This window comes from Scleropages formosus, chromosome 20 (genome assembly GCF_900964775.1).
Source record: "Scleropages formosus chromosome 20, fSclFor1.1, whole genome shotgun sequence".
NCBI lineage: Eukaryota > Metazoa > Chordata > Actinopteri > Osteoglossiformes > Osteoglossidae > Scleropages > Scleropages formosus.
This window is the reverse complement of record NC_041825.1, coordinates 13,380,095-13,401,973: the sequence shown is the minus strand read 5'-3', so window position 1 is coordinate 13,401,973 and position 21,879 is coordinate 13,380,095. Positions and strand designations below refer to the sequence as shown.

Below are 21,879 nucleotides of genomic sequence, written 5' to 3'. Positions count from 1 at the left end.
ATTTGTATTGTTTTCATTTAGCTAGTCAATTCAGCTAGTGTATAGTACAGTGCACCCTCACCTTACAAAGGTATTGTGTTTCTGGGAAAAAACTCTGCAAGGAGATTTTAACTCTGACATGGTTAATTTCCAATTTAAACATTTGACTTCCCGAGCACTAAAATTGACACCCATTTATACTAAAATATCAACAAATCCTGTTAAAATGCAGTTACTTTAGTAGTTGCCATTATTTATCATAACAAGGGGTTTCCCGTCCTTCCTCTGTAATACTGTATTGCTGTTTACCTGTGTGCTCAGCTCTTCCATGTATAAATTCAATCTTTAGCACAAAAACCAAAAGAGAACAAAGAACACAAAAGAAATAAATGGAACCTCATTTGCATTATTTTCCCAAGAATCATTGTTGAGAAAATGTGGTAAAGCTTATTGCTGCCTTTATTTGAACACATAATGATGTTTTATGGGCTTTTCTGCTTTGTTCAGGTACAAGCTTTCCTGGGTGCAGTCAAGTCACATACTATGACCTCTTCGTATAATTGGTTGGAAAATTAAAACCATGCCTGTTACTGTTTCAACATATTTAACTGAATATACAACCAACAGCCAATGTCAACAACTACCTGTCCCGAGCGGGGTCGCAGCAAGCCAGAGCCTATCTCAGAAAGACAGGACGCAAGGCTGGAAGGGGAGGGGATACACCCAGGACAGGATACACCCAGGACGGAACGCCAGTCCATCACAAGGCATCCCAATCAGGACCTGAACCCCAGATCCACCACACAGTGGGCACTGGATTGAACACACAGTGCACATTAAAAGAAATTTCTGTAATTCTTCCAAAAAGTAAAACCTACATTCATGTATACAGGATGCTTACCTTATTTCAAATGGCTGTATTAGAATCTACTGTACCTTCCCATGTTATATGGGAATCTATATATATGGGCAGGATTCCAGCTGAGCCAGTACAAACCTTTATGGAGGAATGCGAATGAACAATGACTCTGGCCAAGAATGAGCTTTTCAATGTAGAAATCCAGAAATTTAAGCAGAAAGCAGCAAATCAAATCTGATAGGAGGAGGGCTATATGTGCACATAGCAGTGTTCAAAGAATATTACTTGAGGTTACCCTTATATTTTAATGTTAAAAATAAATCTGGGCTTCCCCTTCAAAGGTTTCAAAGTAACGTGTTACACCCCTGCATCACAAAAAAAGAAATGCAAACTGGTATAATGCAATTTGCCTCAACTTGCTTGTGCTTTTTGCCAATTTCAACATATAAAAATAGTAATCACTGTAAAATCAACCATTTGTATCTAATAAAATGGCACTTGTATGCATTCTTCTCTAATGTTTCAGTGTTCTTGTGTTAAATCACTGCATGGAAAATTCAAAAGGCTGACTAGTTTAAAATGATCAATGTACTATATGTTTCTCCCAATCAGAAATAAGGGGTTTTCAATATATTTATTCAATTTTTAGAAATATCATTCCTGTAAGTACATAAAAAACAAACCAGACATGCATCACTCTCCTATACAACACAAAAAACAAATAAGGAAAACATGCTTTTCCTTTGACACAAACTTGACAAACAATTGTGAAATATTCCTCATACATTCCTCTGATCACCCATATTAAAAAAAAATATATCTATATATTGCAATATTTTACCCCTAAAAGGTTATTTGTAAATCACAAGAAAAAGAGTTTTTAAATTCTAAAACTGAATTTCTATACACAGGAAAGGCAACTTGAAAAAAGTAATTTTTTTGTTCTTTTTGACAAATAGGCTAGTGGTCTTTCCTGAAGACCACTGTTCATTATGAGGACCATATTTTTATGGAAGTCTCTTTCCCAGACCTCATGTGTTCATAAATATGCATATTCATTCAATTTGACTGGCAGAAACAAATGGGTTAATCACTCAAATTATTTTCAAGTGAACTAATTAAGCCTTCTGTTAATTGTACTGACATTACCATCAGTTTAAAAAGACCAAGACAATCTACACACACTGCAATCTACAGGGACCAAGACCGGAGAGCTCTGTGTGTAAACTTGCATTTTACAATAAAAGCACCAGCAGAGGCCTCAGGATGGGTAAATATAGGAAAAGGGGAAAATGCAGCATATAAAATCTGAGTTCCATCAAGGTATGTGAACCAGGTCTGATGACACTGGAATAGTCTGGCTGCCATCGTGGACTTCTCTTACTCAACAGTTACTCTTCCATCATTGCCCAGGCCTCCTCTGCCTTCATGTAATATTGGTTGGCTAGGCGGCCCTTCATGGCCTCCATCGCTGCATCTGCAGCCTCTGTGAACAGATCCCCTAGTGGGGGAAGAACTCACGTTAAGCCAAGAGTAAAATTTTGAATAATTTACACTACATCTTAAACTTACATTTAATAACCACTTCACTACTTTCATTGCAAAGGTCTGACAAAACACTGAATGCAACAGTTTCACACCACTGGACCAAATAAGAGCTATCTGATATACTGTATCAGTAAGGAGCATGAGAAAATTATACAGCTTATTTTAAAAAACTGGCCTTAATTTGAATTATTAAACTATTTAAACTTAAATTTTAATAATTAAACTGAATAATTTTAGTGTGGGTTATTTTCCAACGGAAGTTCAGTTTCTGCAAGAACTTTCTCATGTAATGATCTGAAAAATCTAACATGTAAAGCATTAAATTCATAGTGAGGTACTCGTCAAAACCACTGTTTATGCTTCACAGCTGTTTCATTTTTGTTATAGACTTCAGAATACCTTTTCTTTGCTGAAATGAGATGATATCTCTGAGCTTTACCTGACCTCTGGGGGTCTGGGTCCAGGCCAAAGCCCCCAGTCTGATACATCTCTGCTTCTCTGGCCAGTAGCAGAAACCGTGGCTCATCTTGCATGCCGTCAAACTCCCCGCCCTCATCATAGTCCATCATGTTGAGGGAGCAGTTGTACCAGCGCACGGCATCCTGCCAGTTCTGAGTCCTGCACAGATCCAAGACAAAGATCAGAGGGTCTACTCTCTGTATAGCCAAGTCTTCCTTAGGAAAATGTTCAGACAACACAAGAATCAGAGTATTCCTGCTCCTTCTGAAGGGCAGAAGGGGAAAAAAAACATCACAGCCTTCACATATAGCTCTTTTTACTTAGTGATCATTGAGAAAAAGCAATCTAATGAATCAAACTATGAATATTTTGCCAGTTACAAGCAGCTCTGACCAGATTTTATTCATATTTGTGTATATTTTCTATCATTCTGACTTGTCTTCTGACATTCCTCCTCACCTTTCTGGTGATAGATTAATTCCTGTATCAAATGCTCTGGCCACAAGAATCATACACGGTCTGTCTCCAGCCTCAGCTGCCTGCAGCAGAAAGTTGAAGCCCTTCTTTCTGTTCTCCTCAGAGTCCTGTTTTAGCAAACATGCACCCAGACAAATAAAAAATAGATGAAGCCTGACAGTCAATGACTTTCCTCCACGTTTCATCAGATTCGGTCATCTCCAGGTCCTTGCTACATCTAGATCTCCAATCCCACCACATATTAAAGCGATGAGAGCTAATAATGGCTTTTAGTTCAGAAAAGCCTTTCCAAAGAGTATTCACATTGCACACAACTCTCACACATTACAGTTTCTGTAGCTAGCAATGGGGCAGCAGGTGCCACAGTGGTTATAACTGCCCCTTTCAACTCAAAAAACCCAGTTCTGAATCCCACCTCCCGCTATGGTGAGCATCAGCAAAGTACTTATCCTAAAGAAAAAGTAAAAATTAACCACTTGTTTAAACGGGTTACCCATTGTAAGCAACTTTTAATATTAAAGTTTCTTTGGAGAAAAGAATAATCAAATTAAATAAATGTAAAACTGTAGTGTATGAGCGTAAGAGGCACTACAAACTTACCAGTGTCCTGTGTGATTTCCCACAAACCGTACCAAAGTAGATGCAATTCATGGGAAATATATTTGTGCAAATTTTGCTTTTAATGTTAGTCTACAAGGAGTAATAACATTTTGCGCATAATTTATTTGCGTTTCATCTCTTAACACTAGACTATGAGGAGTAGTAAATCCAAAAATTATGAATGTTTATCGCTTGAATTATTTCAACCCCTAGAGTGTGCAAGTCCGGATCTGCTCCAGCCATGATGGACAGACTGCCTTTTCTGTTATTCCTATCATTATTCTTTAGTTAAATGATAATTCAGCTCTACAAACTGTGCAATATTAAAATTTGTACACTAAGTAAATTATTTATTCATTAACACACTAGGGTATTCTCATGGTATGAATTCAGGATAAGTACCCTGATGAAGGGTACTATAGCAGGAGCAAGATATGAACTACCAGATTGAAACGCGATGGTCTTAACCAGAATGCAACTTTCTTCGCTTCATACTTTCATGCGTTCTAACAACATGACTTGTGGAAATTTGAAGATTTCTCAAATTTGACTCCAAAAGCAAAAATGACCAATACGCTCATGCAGTTATTCCCATCTACACAGGGGGAGTTCTGCAGCAAAACAGAATAAGTGCAATATACAAATTTCTGGAAATTGGTGGAGAGGGCAGGCTGTACCGGGACAGTGAGATCAGGAAGGATGTGGTGAGGCAGCTGAAGGTAGGTCTGGCCCAGTGCCACAATGGCCTCCAGCTCTCCACACATCGCCGCACGCTCCAGATGGTACATAGCAGAGTCCTGGTCCCACTGCTCCTCCTTCTCACAGAACCGACCAGCCTCGTGGTATCGAACCATGGCCAAGTGGACCTACAAGGAGGACGGGGTTACACAGAAAAAAATGGAAAACACATTTATTTGTTATTTTATCATAATTATTCACTATTTAAAGTATTTATTAAGCTAATAGATTCCAATCACGACCTTAACACAGTGCTCCTACTGTACTTCTAGGTTAGACAATTCACAGCTGAACAAATGAAAAGATGTGGCAAAAGAAGCACACTAACAAATCTTAAATGGATTACCACAAACAGGATCAGCTTTGGGTAGCAGAATTTCTGTCGGGTGTGGTTTGCTAACAACAGTATATAAACAATGGCAAACATAACTAAGTGCACTAAATGAGATAGGTGGTTCAGTTCACAGATCACTGATATTTGTATGTGTACTCAGCTGTATACACAGGAAAAAGTAAAACCAACAAAAAGTGGTAGAAAACAGAGTTTAGAGATCATATCCATACAAACTGTGTGTTTACACATGTATAATGGAAAATTAAAAGCAGAAAAAAAATTTGCGTTAATAAATAGGACTTACTCTTAAAAACACATACAGACACAGCACATAGAGCACAGCAATTATATAGTAAAATGCAAATGACTAGTTTGCATGAGCAATTTATTCAGCTGAAGACATTCTAATTAAAACCAATGTTACAGCTTAACAGGGCCCTAACCGAACACACTACACCAGTGTGTGTGCGCATCTGTGTATATACACACACACACACACACACACACACACACACTTACATTTATTTATTTAAAAGACGCTTTTCTCCAAAGCGACTTCCAATGAACTCTATGTAGTGTTATGAGCCCACACACTTTATTCACCAAGGTGACTTACATTGCTGGTTACACTACTTACACTGGGTCACTCATCCATACATCAGTGGAACACATTCTCTGTCACTCACACAATATGGGGGAACCTGAACAGCATGTTTTTGGACTCTGGGAAGAAACCCATGCAGATACAGGGAGAACATGCAAACTCCACACAGACTGAGTGGGGATCAAACCCATGTCCTCTTACATCACCCAGGCACTGTGAGACACCAGCGCTACTCGCTGTGCCACCATTCTGTTCATATATATTATATACACACATACATATGAACACAGCATCTTAATGACCAAAAAAATGCATTAGGCAATGCAATACTGTACTCTGCAGCACTCACCTTGCCCAGAATGGACTTGCCAATTTTACGTTCCAGCTCAAGTGCGTTAAGTCTCTCCACTTCTACAGCCACGCAGGAAGGTCTGTGTATGTGTGAGCGAGACGTGTGGAAGAAACTCCACTTCTCTTCAGTTACCTGAGGAAAGATGTACAGATGCTAAGATACATCCAAGAACACTGACTCAGGTCAGGGTACTCCTAGAGTCCTAAATTTATCAAATGCAAGTTTTTCTGATCATTTGTATCAGAACCTCACTACCACATGACAGTATAAAAACAGCCAAAAAATAAGTAGTTGCACTAGTATGTTTATAACCAACCTTTTATATGTGAATATAACTTCAATATCTAGCTCAAAATAATATGTAACACTAGACAGTCTAAAGAATGCAAGACTTTCAATTTTGCACTGAATATCCATTATGGGAATACTGCAATATTACCACAATGGATCTATGTTTTTCTCAATCTGAGAATCTGTACACAAGACTTTTACTCATTCAGGCAATACTATCAGTCAAGTAGAATGAAATCTTCCAAACTATGAGACCAAGCAGTGGTTTGCTGCATGCCTTATTTGGATGATACATGAGAGAATTAAAGATGGTAATAGAGGACAGGCAGGTTATTTGAAATGCCTTCTGTAGGAGATGTTACTAATAGATGAGGATGCCGCAAAGGAGGAAGTTAATTCCAGTGCTTAATCAACAGACCAATAGGTATGATTAGGCTTAAGAGATTGTTAATCACACCATTTCAGAGCTCATGTTAGTAAGTTCCTTAAAGAAGCAGTAAGAAAAGCATTACTGTAGAGACTAAAAAAATTTAAGTTATTTTACTGTGATTGCTGCCATTAGGTCCAGTTTCACACTAGACAGGGGAACAGTCACAGTGGTACCAATGGCCAATTCTTTGCTTCTAGACAAAGGACAGTTGTGGTGGTATTAAAGGCTGAAGACCTACAGACAAAATTATTACTGTAAATAATCACCTTTTCATCAGTTTCAGCCTTTAAATACTACTATTATAATCTATAAGAAGAGAGGCTTAAAAAAAATGCATTTTTTTCCCATGACAGTGCATCAGTTACCGCACTGGATAAAGGTTGTATTTATAAAATAAATGGTTAAAGTCATCAGCTTTTTAGACTTTATATCAAATAAGATATAAAGTACTCAGGATCTAGCTGGGGGACATAAACTGAGAAGAATGAGATTCTGCTCTAGTCATAAAGAAAACATACACGTTTGAAGTGTATGTATCTTAGCAAGCCTCCAATCCATGGCTGCAAAGAACAGCATCCTCAAAAAGTTCAGTTTATTAAAGACCAAGAAACAACAGCACATACACATGGTGCACAGCTGTACCACAACACAGGGAACGGTATGTTTGAAGCATGCATAAGACAATCACCGGCTGGTTTTGGGAGTTGTTGGCGGGAAGGAAAGACTTGCTTGGTGTTACTATTGATTTCTGGTATGGAGAAACAGACACGATTGGGTCATGGTGAATGTGACTGAAGGAGATAGGCACCAGGGTCCCAGACAAGTGAGGAGGTTAATGGGAGACATGGAGGGTTTTCTATGTGGGATAACTAGGGAGCAAACAGCTTTGTGTTGGTATTTACCCGTCGAATACTGTCCTCATCCGACTCGTACTGTCGTCTGCTGTAGGAGTAGGGCTACATCATGATGTATAAAGGTCATTGAAAAAATGTCAGAAAGGCTCACTGCCCTCAAACACTTAAAACAGTACAAACCTTTCTAACACTTAAATATTTGCATCTTCCATACGGATACTTACTGCTATAGTGCACTGCACTATATGAATCCACAATATTTGAAATGTCACAATTTGCCATTATACTGATATTCCTGCAACTTAAAACTGATCAGCTGATTATTAAAAATAGCTCATAACAGAGTACAGTAACCCAAGGAAATTTCCAAATGACATTAACAACCAATAATTCTGCATTAAAGAAGGGAAAAAAAACTTTACCCTGTCAACATGTTCAATGGAGTCTCCATCGCGTCTTTCACTGGGGTAACCACTGTCTCCACTCTCTTGATCCTAAGTAGGTAGTTGAAAAGCAGGGTACTTATTGCTGAAACACTGCAACAGCTAGACCATTGACATACAGTACACTAGTTTTTACATTATTATAAGACATCAGGGCATAAAATGTTTTCAGGTTTTGTATACTGTGTATAGTGTTAAGGTCTGTACTCATTTTACTACTGCAGTCTGAGTTTCTCACCTTGTGGTCTGCTCTGGTGTCATTGTTTGCTTCATTGTGCAGGTGCATTTCATTCATTAAAGACCAGCCTGTGGAAGACTCAGTATGTTAGTGCAAACAGGCGGCTCAAACTCAAAATGCTTTTGAAGAAATGTTTAAAACTTCATATTTATCTGAAACATAAGTGTATGAATGTGTGCAAAAGTCTGATTTTGAAACAAAACATATATATGGCCAAACATCAAAGCCGAAATGTTATGACTGTCATATACTTTCAGACATAAACTGTCATTGCCTGGTTAAAGCCATACAACTGTGCCATTTCACAAACACCTTGAGTTGCCCTCAGTCCTGCTCCCTGAAAGAGCACATATTATCAAAAATATTTAAGTTAGAGTTAAGTTATATGTGTATGTTCATAAGGACTTTGAGTTTATAAGGACTCCAAGGATCCAGGTTCATTTCCCACCTCCTATCGTAGTCCCCTTGATCAAACTGCTCAAGTAAAAATTACCCAGTTGAATAAATAGGTAAATAGATGTAAGTAGCTTAAGACCATAAGTCATTTTAGAGAAAATATCAGCTAAATGAAATAATGTTATGACAATAATGAATTCGCTGTTTCAGTTGTGTTAATCGATGGTTGTGATTGGTTAAGACGGTCAATACAACAGGATACTTCTCATGTTGCCTTAGAGCAAGTATATAATGAAATGAATATCTGTTCTGTAATTGTCTTCAGTGTTCCCTTGAGTGTTTATTCCATGTTTGCTTTGCTGCTGTTGTGCTGAATAACTACCCTGAACCCGTAACTGAGACAGGAGTTGTGTTATCAGGAATCAGCATGGTTCAGTGTATGTATGTGGTTGCACTGCCTGTTGTATCTTTGTCAGCACTGAACAAAGCACATTTAATGAAGTGGAATGACTGCATAACAGGGAAAAAATTCCACTGTACTGAAGTAATTCAATCCAGTTGCATGGTTGTTGGACTTCTGCTGAATGTGGTTGCCAGCAGTGTTTTAATCCCTACCCCTGACATTAACCGGGCAATGACTGCAACTGCAGAGAATCACAAATGCCTGTGCACACAAAGAACAAAGACAAATTTTGTGCCTTATGAATATGACAAACTGTAACTCATGAGCTACAACTGATGCGTATTACAGAACTTAAAGGCTGACTTATGTTTCATGAAGCAGCACACGTTATTTAATGTTTTGACAAAGTTTGACACTGATGTCTGGGCAAAGAAAACAGTTTTGCAAGTGTTCGTATCACAGTATCTATTTAACTAACACAAAACTCAATAAACAAAGCTGGCCTTCACTCCTCGAAGAACTTTTGTAAAACAATGCTACAAAAGGTCAACGTATTTAAATCATATAAACTGTTACACCCATCCTGGTTAATCCATATGTGTTAAGCAATCATTTCTGTTTAACATACAGAGGCTGAGTTTAATTAAAACAGGTTTACACACACACACACACACACACACACACACACACACACACACACACAGAAACCGCTTGTCCCAAGCAGGGTCGCCGCAAACCAGAGCCTAACTGGGCAACACGTAGAGCGCAGGGCTGGAGGGGGAGGAGACACACCCAGGACAGAATGCCAGTCCGTCGCAAGGCACCGCAAGCAGGACTCGAACCCCAGACCCACCAGAGAGCAGGACCTGGCCAAGCCCGCTGCGCCACTGCGCCCCCCCATCTATAACAGGATTAAAGCTGTCTAAATGTAACATTTTTCAAGTATTCAGGACGCTCAAGTTTAAATTGTTTGTACACAATTTTGTTTGCCAGGATCCAGAGAGAAGTGTAGTATAACGTAACATTAAAAAAAAAAAAATTATACAAGGAATTCCCATAATCATTGACTTAATACTGTTTTTTCAGTGTGACTGTACACATTTAACATGTTGTTGAACACAAAACATAAATCAGCCTTAACTGATACTTTTGCAATGTTTCCATATCCTGTGCGCATATGAGTGTGGGAACATGCAAGTATATGTCTGGTGAGTGGGTGGCGTAGAGGTCTGTACCCAGTGGAGATTTTCCCACAGAGCTGCTGAACACCAGAGGGGAACAGGGCACAGATTCCTGGTCACTCAAACTTTCATCCACAGAGGATGTTTCAGAGAGGCGGGACAGAAGTGGGGGCATGCGGCCAGTAGAAAACGTGCGGACCCTGCTGGAGCCGCAGGGCTCCTCACACCCACGCAGAACTGTCTTGGCTGACTGCTGGAAAGAAGGAAATGGGGAAGGGGGTGGAGGAGGGCATTGATGGACTGCAGTTGTGTTCCACATTTTCAACTATGATCTTATTATACAGTTGTGTTTCTTAAAGCAGTGTCAATGGACTAACAAGTGAAGCCTGAACAAGTTTCTGTATGGACACCCAAGCCCCAACCCCTTCTCACCAGCAACTTGCTCGTGCAGTCCAACTGGGCAATTTCTGCAGGGGACAGGTCAAAGGCCGTGAGACCCATGCTCTTGCAGATCTTGTTACACAAGTGGGAATGGAAGAACAGGGCCATACCACGCACACCTGCACAAACAGTGTGCTGGTAAGGACTTTGACAGTGCAGAATTACTTTCCTATATGCCCTTAGTACTGTATCGCCTTGGTCGCCTAAGTATTTCAGTGATTTGACAAGTACAAGATCGATAAAATCTTTACTGGATTCAATTTGATCAGAGAGACTTTGGGAGTGTAAACCATGTTGGTCCAGTTTCTACTTTCATAAAAACCGCAGCATTTTTTTTTTTTTTTTTTTAAGAGAAGAGCATCTAGTGCATACAAGTGTCCTACCCAGATTGCCATCCCCAAAGTCGGTACCCTTCTCGGTATGGATCTGGGGGTCTGTGTAAAGGTCCCCCACACCCTGAATGTCCACTACTATCAGCTGATGTCCAGACCGCTCAAAAGTGAAGTGACTGAAAGCCTACAGAGAAAGACAGGGACAAAATGGGGACAAAAGTTCATTATAAAAGAACTCCACTGCTCCAAAGGTACTGGATACAGCTAGATTTTGAAATGTTCTTAACATTCATGTTGTAGATGCATTTCCTTCAGCTCAGCTATAGCACATACCTGAGGGGTGAGGCGAATGTTGTCATCTCTCACAAAGCCAGAGTTGGAGTTGTATTTAATGTATTTACCCTCAATGTAATGCTCCAAATGGAAGAGTGGTTTCCCTGGTCTCTCAGTCATTTCCAGTATGCACATCTGCATAATGTCCACCTGCCAGCAGCACAGCCAAACAGCACAAAAAATAAACATTTCTTCCTCCTTTCATTTCTGTTATCTTCTTCTCCACAAACACAGAAGAATCATTGTTATTGTCTTACTTTACTATGTGTTTTCCTAACTGCTCACAGAGTACCTATTTACACTGCTGAAAAATTTGCCAGTTACACTAGGTACTTTTAAAGGACATAACATGTTCATTCTTCAGAGCTGAACCTGCAACCATTTTCAGCAATAAGTCCAGATCATTGTCACAGTGCCAATGTATCATCATGAGTGGATATGTAGAGTGTCATCTATGATCTGTATATAAATGAGGGGATTCATCAGTGAGAAATATGATCAGAAGATTGTTAAAAAACATCAGTCTCCCTTGTGCCCTTTATAGACACATCTATAATATTGGGAAAGCTTTTATTTTATCCAAAGACCATCCTCTCCACAAAAAGTAAATCAGTAGCACCACATGCCTAAAAGTACTGTGTGAAAAAAGAGGGGGGGCATTCATTAATCAATTTTCTTCATGTATCACAGCAGTAATACCTGTTTAGGGGGGCGATGGCGATTATACTCTTCCCCCCACAGCTTGGCTTCCATTTGCAGCCTAACATCTTCAAAGTACACATCACGGCTTACAGTCTCTATGTACCGCTTTGCCACATAGTTGGATGCTGATTTCCAGTTGCTACTGTGAGAGAAATTTGACAGCTTCTTCCTGCAAAAGCATAAACCATGTGGTACCACCAATGGATAGAGCAAAATTATAAACATCCTGATAATATGCAGTAACATCTATATGACAAAAACACAAGGCTGTGGATTTCTCATCTACATATATTATGCAGAAAATATTTAAAATATTACATAGAATTAATGTATTATCCAACATGATTAGTGTACAAATATAGATTATAGTCATTGCTCTACCAAAAGGTAATTATTAGCCAATGAAATGTTATTGAACCTGGGATGTTGACTGAGCAAACAACAGGCAAGGGAAGTCGTCTTCTAAAAGGTACCATTTTATGCCCTTATCCTTATGGCTTAGACACAGCAAATTAAATATCATATGCAAAAACCTCTCAAAGGTAAAACAATAAGAATGTATTTTGCTCAAAAGCAGAATTATTTCTCTCTGAATAAACTGTGAGAAACTCATATACTGCAGTGATGCACTCTGATGAACTATGCTAACATTCAAACAAGCAGAACTGGATACAGACTAATGTGAGTAGACAAAGGAACTATAGGGTAAGACTGACAAAGCGTCTTTTGCGCCACTCAAACAAATAAGAATTTGAAGCGGGAGAAGAGGAGTGACATGAGAGCAGCCCAAGAGCCCAACCTCCTAGTCCTCCATCCCAAAGTCAGAAAAGATGCTGTTTGCAATATTCCTATAAACAGCCAGCAGAGAGATTCTCAGACTGCAGAGTCAGCAGCAATTGTCCAAAATGTGGGCACTTTTCCCCAAACTTAATGGAGAATACACAGCCTTTATACAAATAAAGTACTGCAATACTAAACAGAAACTCTAGACTAAACTGAGGATCAAATAAACATGCTAAGGTGATAATGCACAAGAATAGCTGACAGTTTAAAAAGTAACAAAGATAGTCATAATGACTCTGGTCTTGTTGATAAGGACAAAGGTTTGTTTGAATTGGATCATAATTGTTTTTCTAAGGATGGTGTACAACAGCAGCTTTGTTATATAGCTAAAGCTGATACTTTGCAATGTGGAACACAGTTGACAGAAAAAGTATTTCACTAAACCAAGCCAGCACTGGCCAAGCCTGGTGCTTGAGGATACAAGGTCTACATGCGCAGTGTAGCCTGTGAGTTCCATGGCCGGGCAAAAATTTGAACCAACACATACAATTGTGAGCACAGATGAGGTATTTAAATGTTATATGGGAGAAATGCTACTAACGTTCTGTAACATTCCCTCATGGCTCCTCTTCCAAATGGCTGAAATCAAGAACAAAGAGCAAAAATCACTCACTTGACCAAAAAAGTTACAGCAAATTTCTGAACGTATGCAATCTTTACAAGCTTGCTTTTAAAAATATACACTACACCATAAACTAGTCAGAATTCTCAAAAGAAAACAATAACATAAAAAACAATTAAAAAATACTATAATAAATGTGATCCCTGCTCTGTATGTGTAGGGTTTGCACGTTCTCCTGGTGTTTGCATGAGTTTTCTCCGGGTGCTCTGGTTTCCATGCACAGTCAGAAGACATGCTTTCAAATTAACTGGTGATTACAAATTGCCCATAATGTGTGTGTGGGACAGAGACTGTTCTTCACTGGTGTACAGATGAGTGATTCATTGTACAGTAGTGTACTGTAGCATACCTAAGTCACCTGGAGTGAAAGGGCATGGGCTAAATATCATCGTGTGCACTGGAAATTGCTTTGGAGGCAAGCATATGCTAAATGAAAAAATGTAAATATAATAAACTGAGAACTACCTGAGCAGCCATCTTTATGTAAACTTGGTCCTGTGCCCACTCCCCAGTAACAGCATTGTACCTGTTGGACATGAAGGCAAATACCACAGTCAGAAAGGAAACCCAAGTCTGAGAACCACAGTCATCAACAAACATTAAAATTACTGATAAATACATGTTTGTTTTGCTTCCACAAGTAAAGAATTAAACATCTGACAGACGATGTTCCCCATTATACGACTTTAGATTTGAGTGACACGCCGAAGTGGTTTACTAATGAACATGTTTCTAGTTTCTGTACTGTAGGAAGGAAGAATCAGTAGAATAAAACACCTTAATATTGCTCAGTACTTTTTACAAGCTAAACTTCTACAGTGTGATACCCATCAGTGTGCCAGCAGCCAGTTCTAAAGTACAAGTTCATTTTATAGCAGGCTTCTTTGATTAACATGTTACCTTTTTAGTGTTTCAACTCTTTATGCAATTTTTTTTTTTAAACAAAATTCTAAATTTGCAAAATCTGTGCCATTTTAACGATTATACCTCTGGAATTTCTTACATGCTGAATTCTATAACAAGGATGCAGGTGACACTAATCACAAGAAAATATTTTGTTAAGCATTGTTACTTCCAGAACCTAAATGTTATTCTCCCTTTTTATGCATTTCCATTGGTTTCTTAAGTTAAAATCGCCAGATACGTCCTGTCTTTTAAGAAGACTGGTCGATGGAGTTCGGCATTTTACAGCCGCGCGTTTGGGCTGCTGACAAGCACTGGCAATGCAAAGAAGGTGTGTCTAAACTGCAATAACATGAGGCCATACTCCTACAGCAACCTATGAGGTCAAAAACAGCAAGAAAAAAATTATCTTCATCCTAAATATAGATGTCAGTGAATACGGACAGAGATATGTAAACCCCTATGACCTCTTTAAAAGCATCTCACTATGCGTAGACTGGAGGTCCTGCGTCAACATGTGTGTGCATGCATTCAGATGAGTGAGTCCAACTAAAGACGGCCTTTTTGTTGACACAAGATTAAAAAGTTGCACAATATTTTATGGCCGTATGACTGTGGGTGTGTTTCAGTTTGACAGTGGTTTTGTGTGCTCCTGAAATGGGCCCATTATGACAAACAGCTCTGAAGGACAAAGCAGCAGCTGAAACTCGCAGGCAGCCAGAGTTCAACATTTACAATGGCATTTATGCAGCCTCAGTATTCCAGACTAGAACACTGTGTCTGTAAGCATTAAAAACAACACTGAGGGCAAAATGGAACATCAGTGGGTCTGCTGAGCCGCAGCTGACAGGAAGTAACGTGGTACGAGGAATACCCCATTGGATGAATCTCAAAAAAGACTTCAAACAGGAAAGAGAACTATGACCAAAATAACATAACATGAGAACAGGAAAAAGGACACAATACATGGCAAGCATGGCATAACGGCATTCGACAATATTCTTAACAGGAAAGTGATGGTCAGGTACGGCAAAAAAAGACATCAGTTCATTAAATAGTTGGTCCCCAACTTACAAACTTGCGAGTAATGTACTTTTTTACTGATATGAATTTTTTTGAGAAATCAAAGTTTTTTCAGCAAAAGGTACTCAAAGTACAAGTCATTGTGCTTCTTTATTTACAGGGGACTCAATGTCCAGGCGTGAGCTTGACCCGAGAGAGTTCAAAAAACCCGGCTGTCGACTCCCGCCCTGTGGAGCTGTCCGGGTTGCTGAATATACACTTATTCATTTAACGCACACTTTTCTTCAAAGTGACATACAACTCACAGTACACAAAAGTGCTTAGATACAGACACATGGCTGTCAAAGTATAGTCACTTAGTTCAGTACCACCGTTTTTTGTGGCACACACTACAGGAAGGGATACATATAAAATTGATGACGAACCCCTGGCGTCTCCGTGTCACATTTAACTAGTAAACTTCTTGAGTAACACACCAACTCTCAGTCCCAATTAAGGTTGTAAGTAGGGGACCAAATTACTTGCTTTTACTTAAGCAAGAGGAGTAGATTCTTATACTGATGCTGACATATACAATTGTTTGCTTCCAAGCTGTCAAACAATTGGGTCAAACTGACAGAAGGGCGGACACGCAGACCTGTATCGGATACAGGGCTCCGTCTCAATGTCCTCCAGGTGAAACTCCGCCCAGGGATCAGGCATGGCCTTCGCCTTCTCAATGGCATGTTTCCACGCTGCCTGCTCCAGTAGACAACACAGAGCACAATGTAAATCCCCTGTGCTGCACCCAACCCGTGTCCCTGCCCCCACCCATTCACTCACTCGCTCGCTCCATCACGTCGAACCCGAAACCGCTCAATTGCACAGTCCATTCACCGGGCAGGGCGATTTCCACAACATTCACATCCACTGAATTTGACTTTAGACTGGAACTGACATTTAAAAGAGAACTGGCAAAAATGAAGACAGGCAACAGGAAACACAAACAGCTACACAAAGAAAGACATGCAAAACAGGAATGCAACAGAAAGCTAGCATTGGAAAAAAAAGGTGACAGAAAGTGGAAAGGATAAAGGAGTGGAAAGGAAAGCATGGATATATAAACATTAAATTTGCTAAGTTGCTAAATGCCATGAAAACTGGCCCATTCACTGAAAACTGTTTTACAAGTTGTATTATATGAACTTTGGGATGAGGAACACAGCACTATCATCGTGAATATTTCTTGTCAACCTTTGCGGTATTGCAAAATTATTTTTAGGGATTTCTGAGGGCCACAGATAATAAATCATTTCTTAATGCTTAATGTTCAGCCAGATCACTTTCCTGCACACTGAATCATAGCATTACAGCCATGCTTGGCATTCCAAGACCAAATATATTTAGAAAGAACAGTTCACGTTGAATATGTTGAAGGGCAAGGCTGCAGAGAGAAGTGCAGTACTGCAAGTACAACAAATAGTTCAACAAGCTTTCGGATCCCTATAAGAACTCCATGCGACCACCTGCAAACGTGTCACTGTTTTACAGTAACCTGCACATACAAAATTGAAACTCATAAATGCATTACTGCATATGAGTACTCTGTTTTGTTGTAATTATGCAGCTTCTGTTTTATTTAGAACAAAGAGGAAAAAAAAGCTGTGGCAACCTAGCAGAACAAACTGTTAAATTCTCATTATCACAGGAACTATTTCTATTAACAACATGGACATACAGTTATCATTAACAAAAACACCACAGTGCATTTTTGCCTCTTGATTTTAACAAACAATGTTTAATATGGGCGGCACAGTGGCATAGCAAGTAGCGCTGCTGTCTTACAGCACCTGGGTGGCATGAGAGTTCAATCCCTGCTCAGTCTGTGTGGAGTTTGCATGCTCTCCCTGCGTCTGCACGGGTTTCCTCCCACAGTCCAAAGACATACTGTTCAGGTTCACCCAGAGTCTGTGAGTGACAGTGTGTGTGTGTTCCTCTGATGTATGGATGAGTGACCCATTGTAAGTAGTGTATCTAGCAGTGTAAGTCACCTTGGTGAATAAGGTATGTGGGTTGATAACAGTGCATCGTGTTCATTGGAAAAGAGAAAAGCATCTAGTAAATAAATGAATGTGAATTTTCCTTTTTAATAAATGAAATATGAAGACTGCAGCAGATTTTCATCCTGTGAATATTCCCTATGAGTTTCATCTAGAGTGCATCAGCAATAAACAAAGCAAAACATATAAATTTACCAGTATAAACATCAAATACACAATAATAAAATTTAAAAAAAACATTTAAAAACAGCATGTTATCTTTCAAACAGAAAAACTGTAACAGTAATATAGCTGAATGATACTTTAATGCTGTATTAATAAGTGATAGCGGGTACATAAATTCTCCCTCAAATGTTATTTCATGTTTTTCCCCCAGCCCGTTACGATGCCTAACTTTCACTAAGGGAGCCTCTAGTGTTAGTAATTCACTATTTTAAGGTTTTTTGGATATTTCAGCGCACACTCCTGACAACATGTCACCAGGGAGACTAAGCAAACACAAAGAGCAGACTCAGCCAAGCGGATTCAAATTAATGCAAAATAAAGTTCCACCGCAGCTTCAGTTGATCTACTTTCATATATAGCCTCGCAATTATGGTTCTTTTGTCTGAAGGACAGACTCAAACTTGTGCTGGACTAGGATCTGCTAAAAGATGCCCAAGTCTGCGTTGTATTTAAAATTATTTCTTGCTTTTGCCCTCTCAATGCTAGGAATAAAAATGTGCTTTTCAGTGGCAATATTGTATAGCAAAGTATTCAAACACCCATGTCACAAATGATTTATATAGCAAGAGGGAGTAATGGGAGGAGCTCTAAGGAAGTGAACATGCATGGACAATGGCAGTTAAGGAGATTGGGACACAGGACACTGGAAGGAAAGAAAAGAGGGTCTTTGCTGCTGGAGCAGGAGGAGGAAATAAGTGAATGTTTAACGTACCCGACCTTTTTCAGTTAATGACCCAAACCTGACTGATTGTTGCTCTGGTTCATATTCCTTAGAGTTCTATATGGGAAAACAAACAATTTCACAGAAAAACTTTGTTTTGGTTCATGAAATGCTACTGTGTCTTCCAAAATGCTGGGCTTTCTAACAGCTAAGTAAACTCAGCCACGGAACCAGTAGGATAGCACTGCATGTTTTCGAGATAAGAACTGCAGAAACCTAAAAACAAGACAAGTAGAGTGTTTGGTGTCCTTCCTGTTTTTTTTAAAGGCTTGAGGTCAGGCAACAGCTGACCAACACCCAGGAGTAACACACACAGCAGGTTCCAGATCCTTATAAGGTACTGCGTTCTCCCTGATCCTGCAGCAGGTGCAGGGCAGCACTGTGGTCCAGTTACTGCAGCAGTGGCCAAGCTTGGTCTTCAAGGGCTGCTGGTTGCACTGGTTCTGCTTTACTCCAGCTCTTAAATACTTTAATGAAGTAATCATTTACACAGTAAGTCGTATAATCTGGTATTACAGAAGTAAAAAAGGCACAGAGTAAAGTGCTTTCTCAAAAAAATCTGCTGGACTGTGGACCTCTAGCTCCAAGGTTTGTCACCCCAGGCTTACTGAGGCTCACCACACTTCACACATCAGTAACTGACTACAGATCCAATTTATAATTACTTGATACAACGCGGTTTAATTCTATACCAAACTCATGAGCAGACATGATCAGGCCAGTAATGTCTGCTACCGAAGCAACAAAACTTTAAATAAACACACATATATAAAGTGATGACAGCTGTATAGCCCATACAGTTCTGTGTCAGTGGGCCAAATATTAACAAGATTTGTTGTTTTGCACCATGCCCCAGAACAAACACCTAACAGAGTTTTGTGATGCTGAAGAAGTTGTCATTACAGTTCAAAAATGAAACCTCTTCAGCTCCTTAGCTTATTGAAGCAAGACTCCGATGTAGGTGTAACACCACCAACTCTTCTCCCCATTACTGATAAACGACAACACCGGAGCATGTGATAAAAGTCCCTAATAAGGTAACATATTGTGAAGCTAGTAAAGATTACATTAACACCAGCAGCTAATGAACACCCATAGGAGCAGAGTTTCTGGCTTCTCACCCTATAGTTGAAGTTTTTGGGAGAGGGGGAAGACAGCTGCTTGTCGTGAATGAGGTTCTTCAGGTATCCGCAGATCTCCTTGGCAGGGCTCATGGGGTCATCTGTGATAGGACAGATGTAGTAGTCGTCCTCGTCGTCACTGTTGGCGTCAGAGGAGGATGGAGCCCTCTGCGCCCTGTCCCTTCTGGCGCTGCCCACCTCCTCCATGCTGAACATGAGTTCCTCGTCAGCCATGATGTCCACTGTGTCTTTGGTGTGATGAACAGCAGAGCTGCACCGCTGCACAGATACCAACAGTTACAAAAATAACACTGACACATCAGATCCCTCTCAGGCCCTATTTCCTTAAATCTACCGCCACAGACCAAATACTCCACACCTATGTGCGGCACGAGCAAATCACCTGCAGTGAGATCCAAGCAACTTTTCACTGGGATCCTGCGTGATTCTCTGGGATGCAGTGGGCCACATGGCTTCGGTTCAGCCCACTGGCAAACCCCTACATACTTGTCTCTTCAAACATAAGGACTGCTAACATGTTTATCTGTGAAGAGCTTTCGCTTATTTACAAAAGAAGCTCTGTAACTTCTAGAATCAATGATAAATTTCTCCACAATTTCACTCAATTCAATTTAACAGCGCTAAGGATGACCACAGTGGAGTAAAGCCAATGTAAAGCATTTAAAGCTGAAAACGGAAATAGCTAAGAAGCCAAAAGGTTGACAAATATGCTGCAATCGACACTAGTGCAGAGTGTCCCATCTGAGGAAAAAATTAGATGCCTATGCCTCCCAATGGTGTAAAACTTATAGGGTATGGCTGGACTAAAAATACTTAATCAAAAAGAACCAATGGAGTTTATACACAATGAATGGTGGAATTATTACAACGAATATTACGACAGGCTTGCTTGACGAAAACGCCCTCTACTAGACACACACAAGACAGTCTTGTTCTGGAACAATTTAACAAACCAGTCTAAACCTAGTATTTAGCATCTCTCAGAATAGATGAAGATAAAGTATGGCAGTATAGAGAATTTTTTTTTCTTTCGCTACATGCAGCGCAGACCGCCGCTGCGGATTCGGTTCGGTTCTACGCTGAGCGCACGCGCTGACTGCGCGCACCAACAGGCCGACAGTTATCGCGATAATTGATCTCGGGTCGCCGCAGTTTAACGTAAAGTCGGGAGACCCACCGACGATGCCAGCTCCACAGTACCTTGTGGATTCGGTGCTATTGACGTGGCATGCATGGTTAGTATCTCACTGCTGCGGAAACTGCCCCGTGTTGATAGGAAAATGGATATTTTTATGCACAAGTTATACTTAATCTGAAACAATACAGCGCGAATTCTCGATGACAAATTCAATGACAGTCTAGTAAGTAGTATCATGCAACATGTTTCCTCATTTATTTTATTTTGACATCACAAAAAGCCTATACGTTTCAACCAAACATAATTATATATCTGTTTGCAAAAAGTACAGAAGGCGGAGATGCGCAAGCCACAAACCTGAATGAAATACCTTCACTTGTTGTTTCAGATCAGAACAGGCATCGCTTCGTTTAGTAATTCCTCCCTCAGTCAGTGCATCTCTTCTTAAATTATTCTTCTGTCTGAAATGTAAACGTTGCCTTAATATGTGTCACCCTAGCTGATGTGAATCAACGACAGCGTGTGGCACCCATGCACAAAAGCGTTCGACAACAACTTGAAACCCAGCGCGGGACACGACGACACGAGGCCGCGCACGCTCGCGCGTTCCCGCTCCTCCACGGGAACATGCACTGTTTGCACGTACTACACACACACACACTCTTGGAGAAGGGAGGGGCCGTAGCGGCGAAACCTGACGTCGCTTTAATCATATGACTTCGGAACAGTTTTGTTTTACACATTTGCGTGATTGAGCTTCCTCGGTATCTGCAACTGTGTGCGAGAGCTAAATGTGTAAAGCGGTTTGCGATGTATCACCCCCCGCGACGAAAAGGGTGTCAGAGACATCCGTGTTTCGAAGTGAAAGGTGGAAATTTGGCAGCGCGCGCGCGGAGCCTTTTCCGCAGCTTGTGTAGGAAGTCGAGGGTGTTTGAGGGAACCTGCGCTGCGGGCCGAAGTGAAAGAATAAATGTCCGCAATTGTGGCACATTTGTTTTAAGCATGTGTAAAGGCAGCCGTGCGCGAAGAAAATCTTAAGATACATTTGACAATTTGAAACCATCGGATTTTGTTTAAAAAAGAAAATTCCTCCACACGCATTGGCATTCTCTTCTTTAATCTGTTGCATAATTTTGGTTCTGTATAATGATATATATATAATCATTAGACTAGTTCAGATTTCCAGACGCATAAATAATTGATAGTATCCAACTGAACTCCGAACGAAT

At 40.1% G+C, this 21,879-nt stretch overlaps 1 protein-coding gene across 9 annotated transcripts; it reads right to left on the bottom strand.

Annotated features, from left to right (window-relative positions):
- Nucleotides 1-745: 745 nt before the first annotated feature.
- eef2k (eukaryotic elongation factor 2 kinase) lies at nucleotides 746-21,290 on the bottom strand. Of its 9 annotated transcripts, none has more exons than XM_018761953.2 (20): nucleotides 21,021-21,290; nucleotides 19,492-19,770; nucleotides 18,362-18,427; nucleotides 16,023-16,123; nucleotides 13,925-13,985; nucleotides 13,379-13,416; nucleotides 11,992-12,163; nucleotides 11,293-11,442; nucleotides 11,011-11,143; nucleotides 10,619-10,746; nucleotides 10,241-10,439; nucleotides 8,207-8,274; nucleotides 7,948-8,019; nucleotides 7,574-7,627; nucleotides 7,360-7,419; nucleotides 5,948-6,082; nucleotides 4,600-4,788; nucleotides 3,305-3,429; nucleotides 2,826-3,004; nucleotides 746-2,339 (listed from the first exon to the last, which is right to left on the bottom strand). In XM_018761953.2, exons 2-20 carry the CDS (start codon nucleotides 19,723-19,725, stop codon nucleotides 2,230-2,232), a joined length of 2,274 nt encoding a protein of 757 aa, XP_018617469.1. In that variant the 5' UTR covers nucleotides 19,726-19,770; nucleotides 21,021-21,290; the 3' UTR covers nucleotides 746-2,229. The 9 variants fall into 9 exon arrangements, with proteins under 9 accessions (XP_018617469.1, XP_018617468.1, XP_018617471.1 ...); XM_018761952.2 differs by having other exon boundaries at nucleotides 21,008-21,289; XM_018761955.2 differs by having other exon boundaries at nucleotides 10,241-10,436; nucleotides 21,008-21,289.
- Between the last annotated feature and the right edge of the window lie 589 nt (nucleotides 21,291-21,879).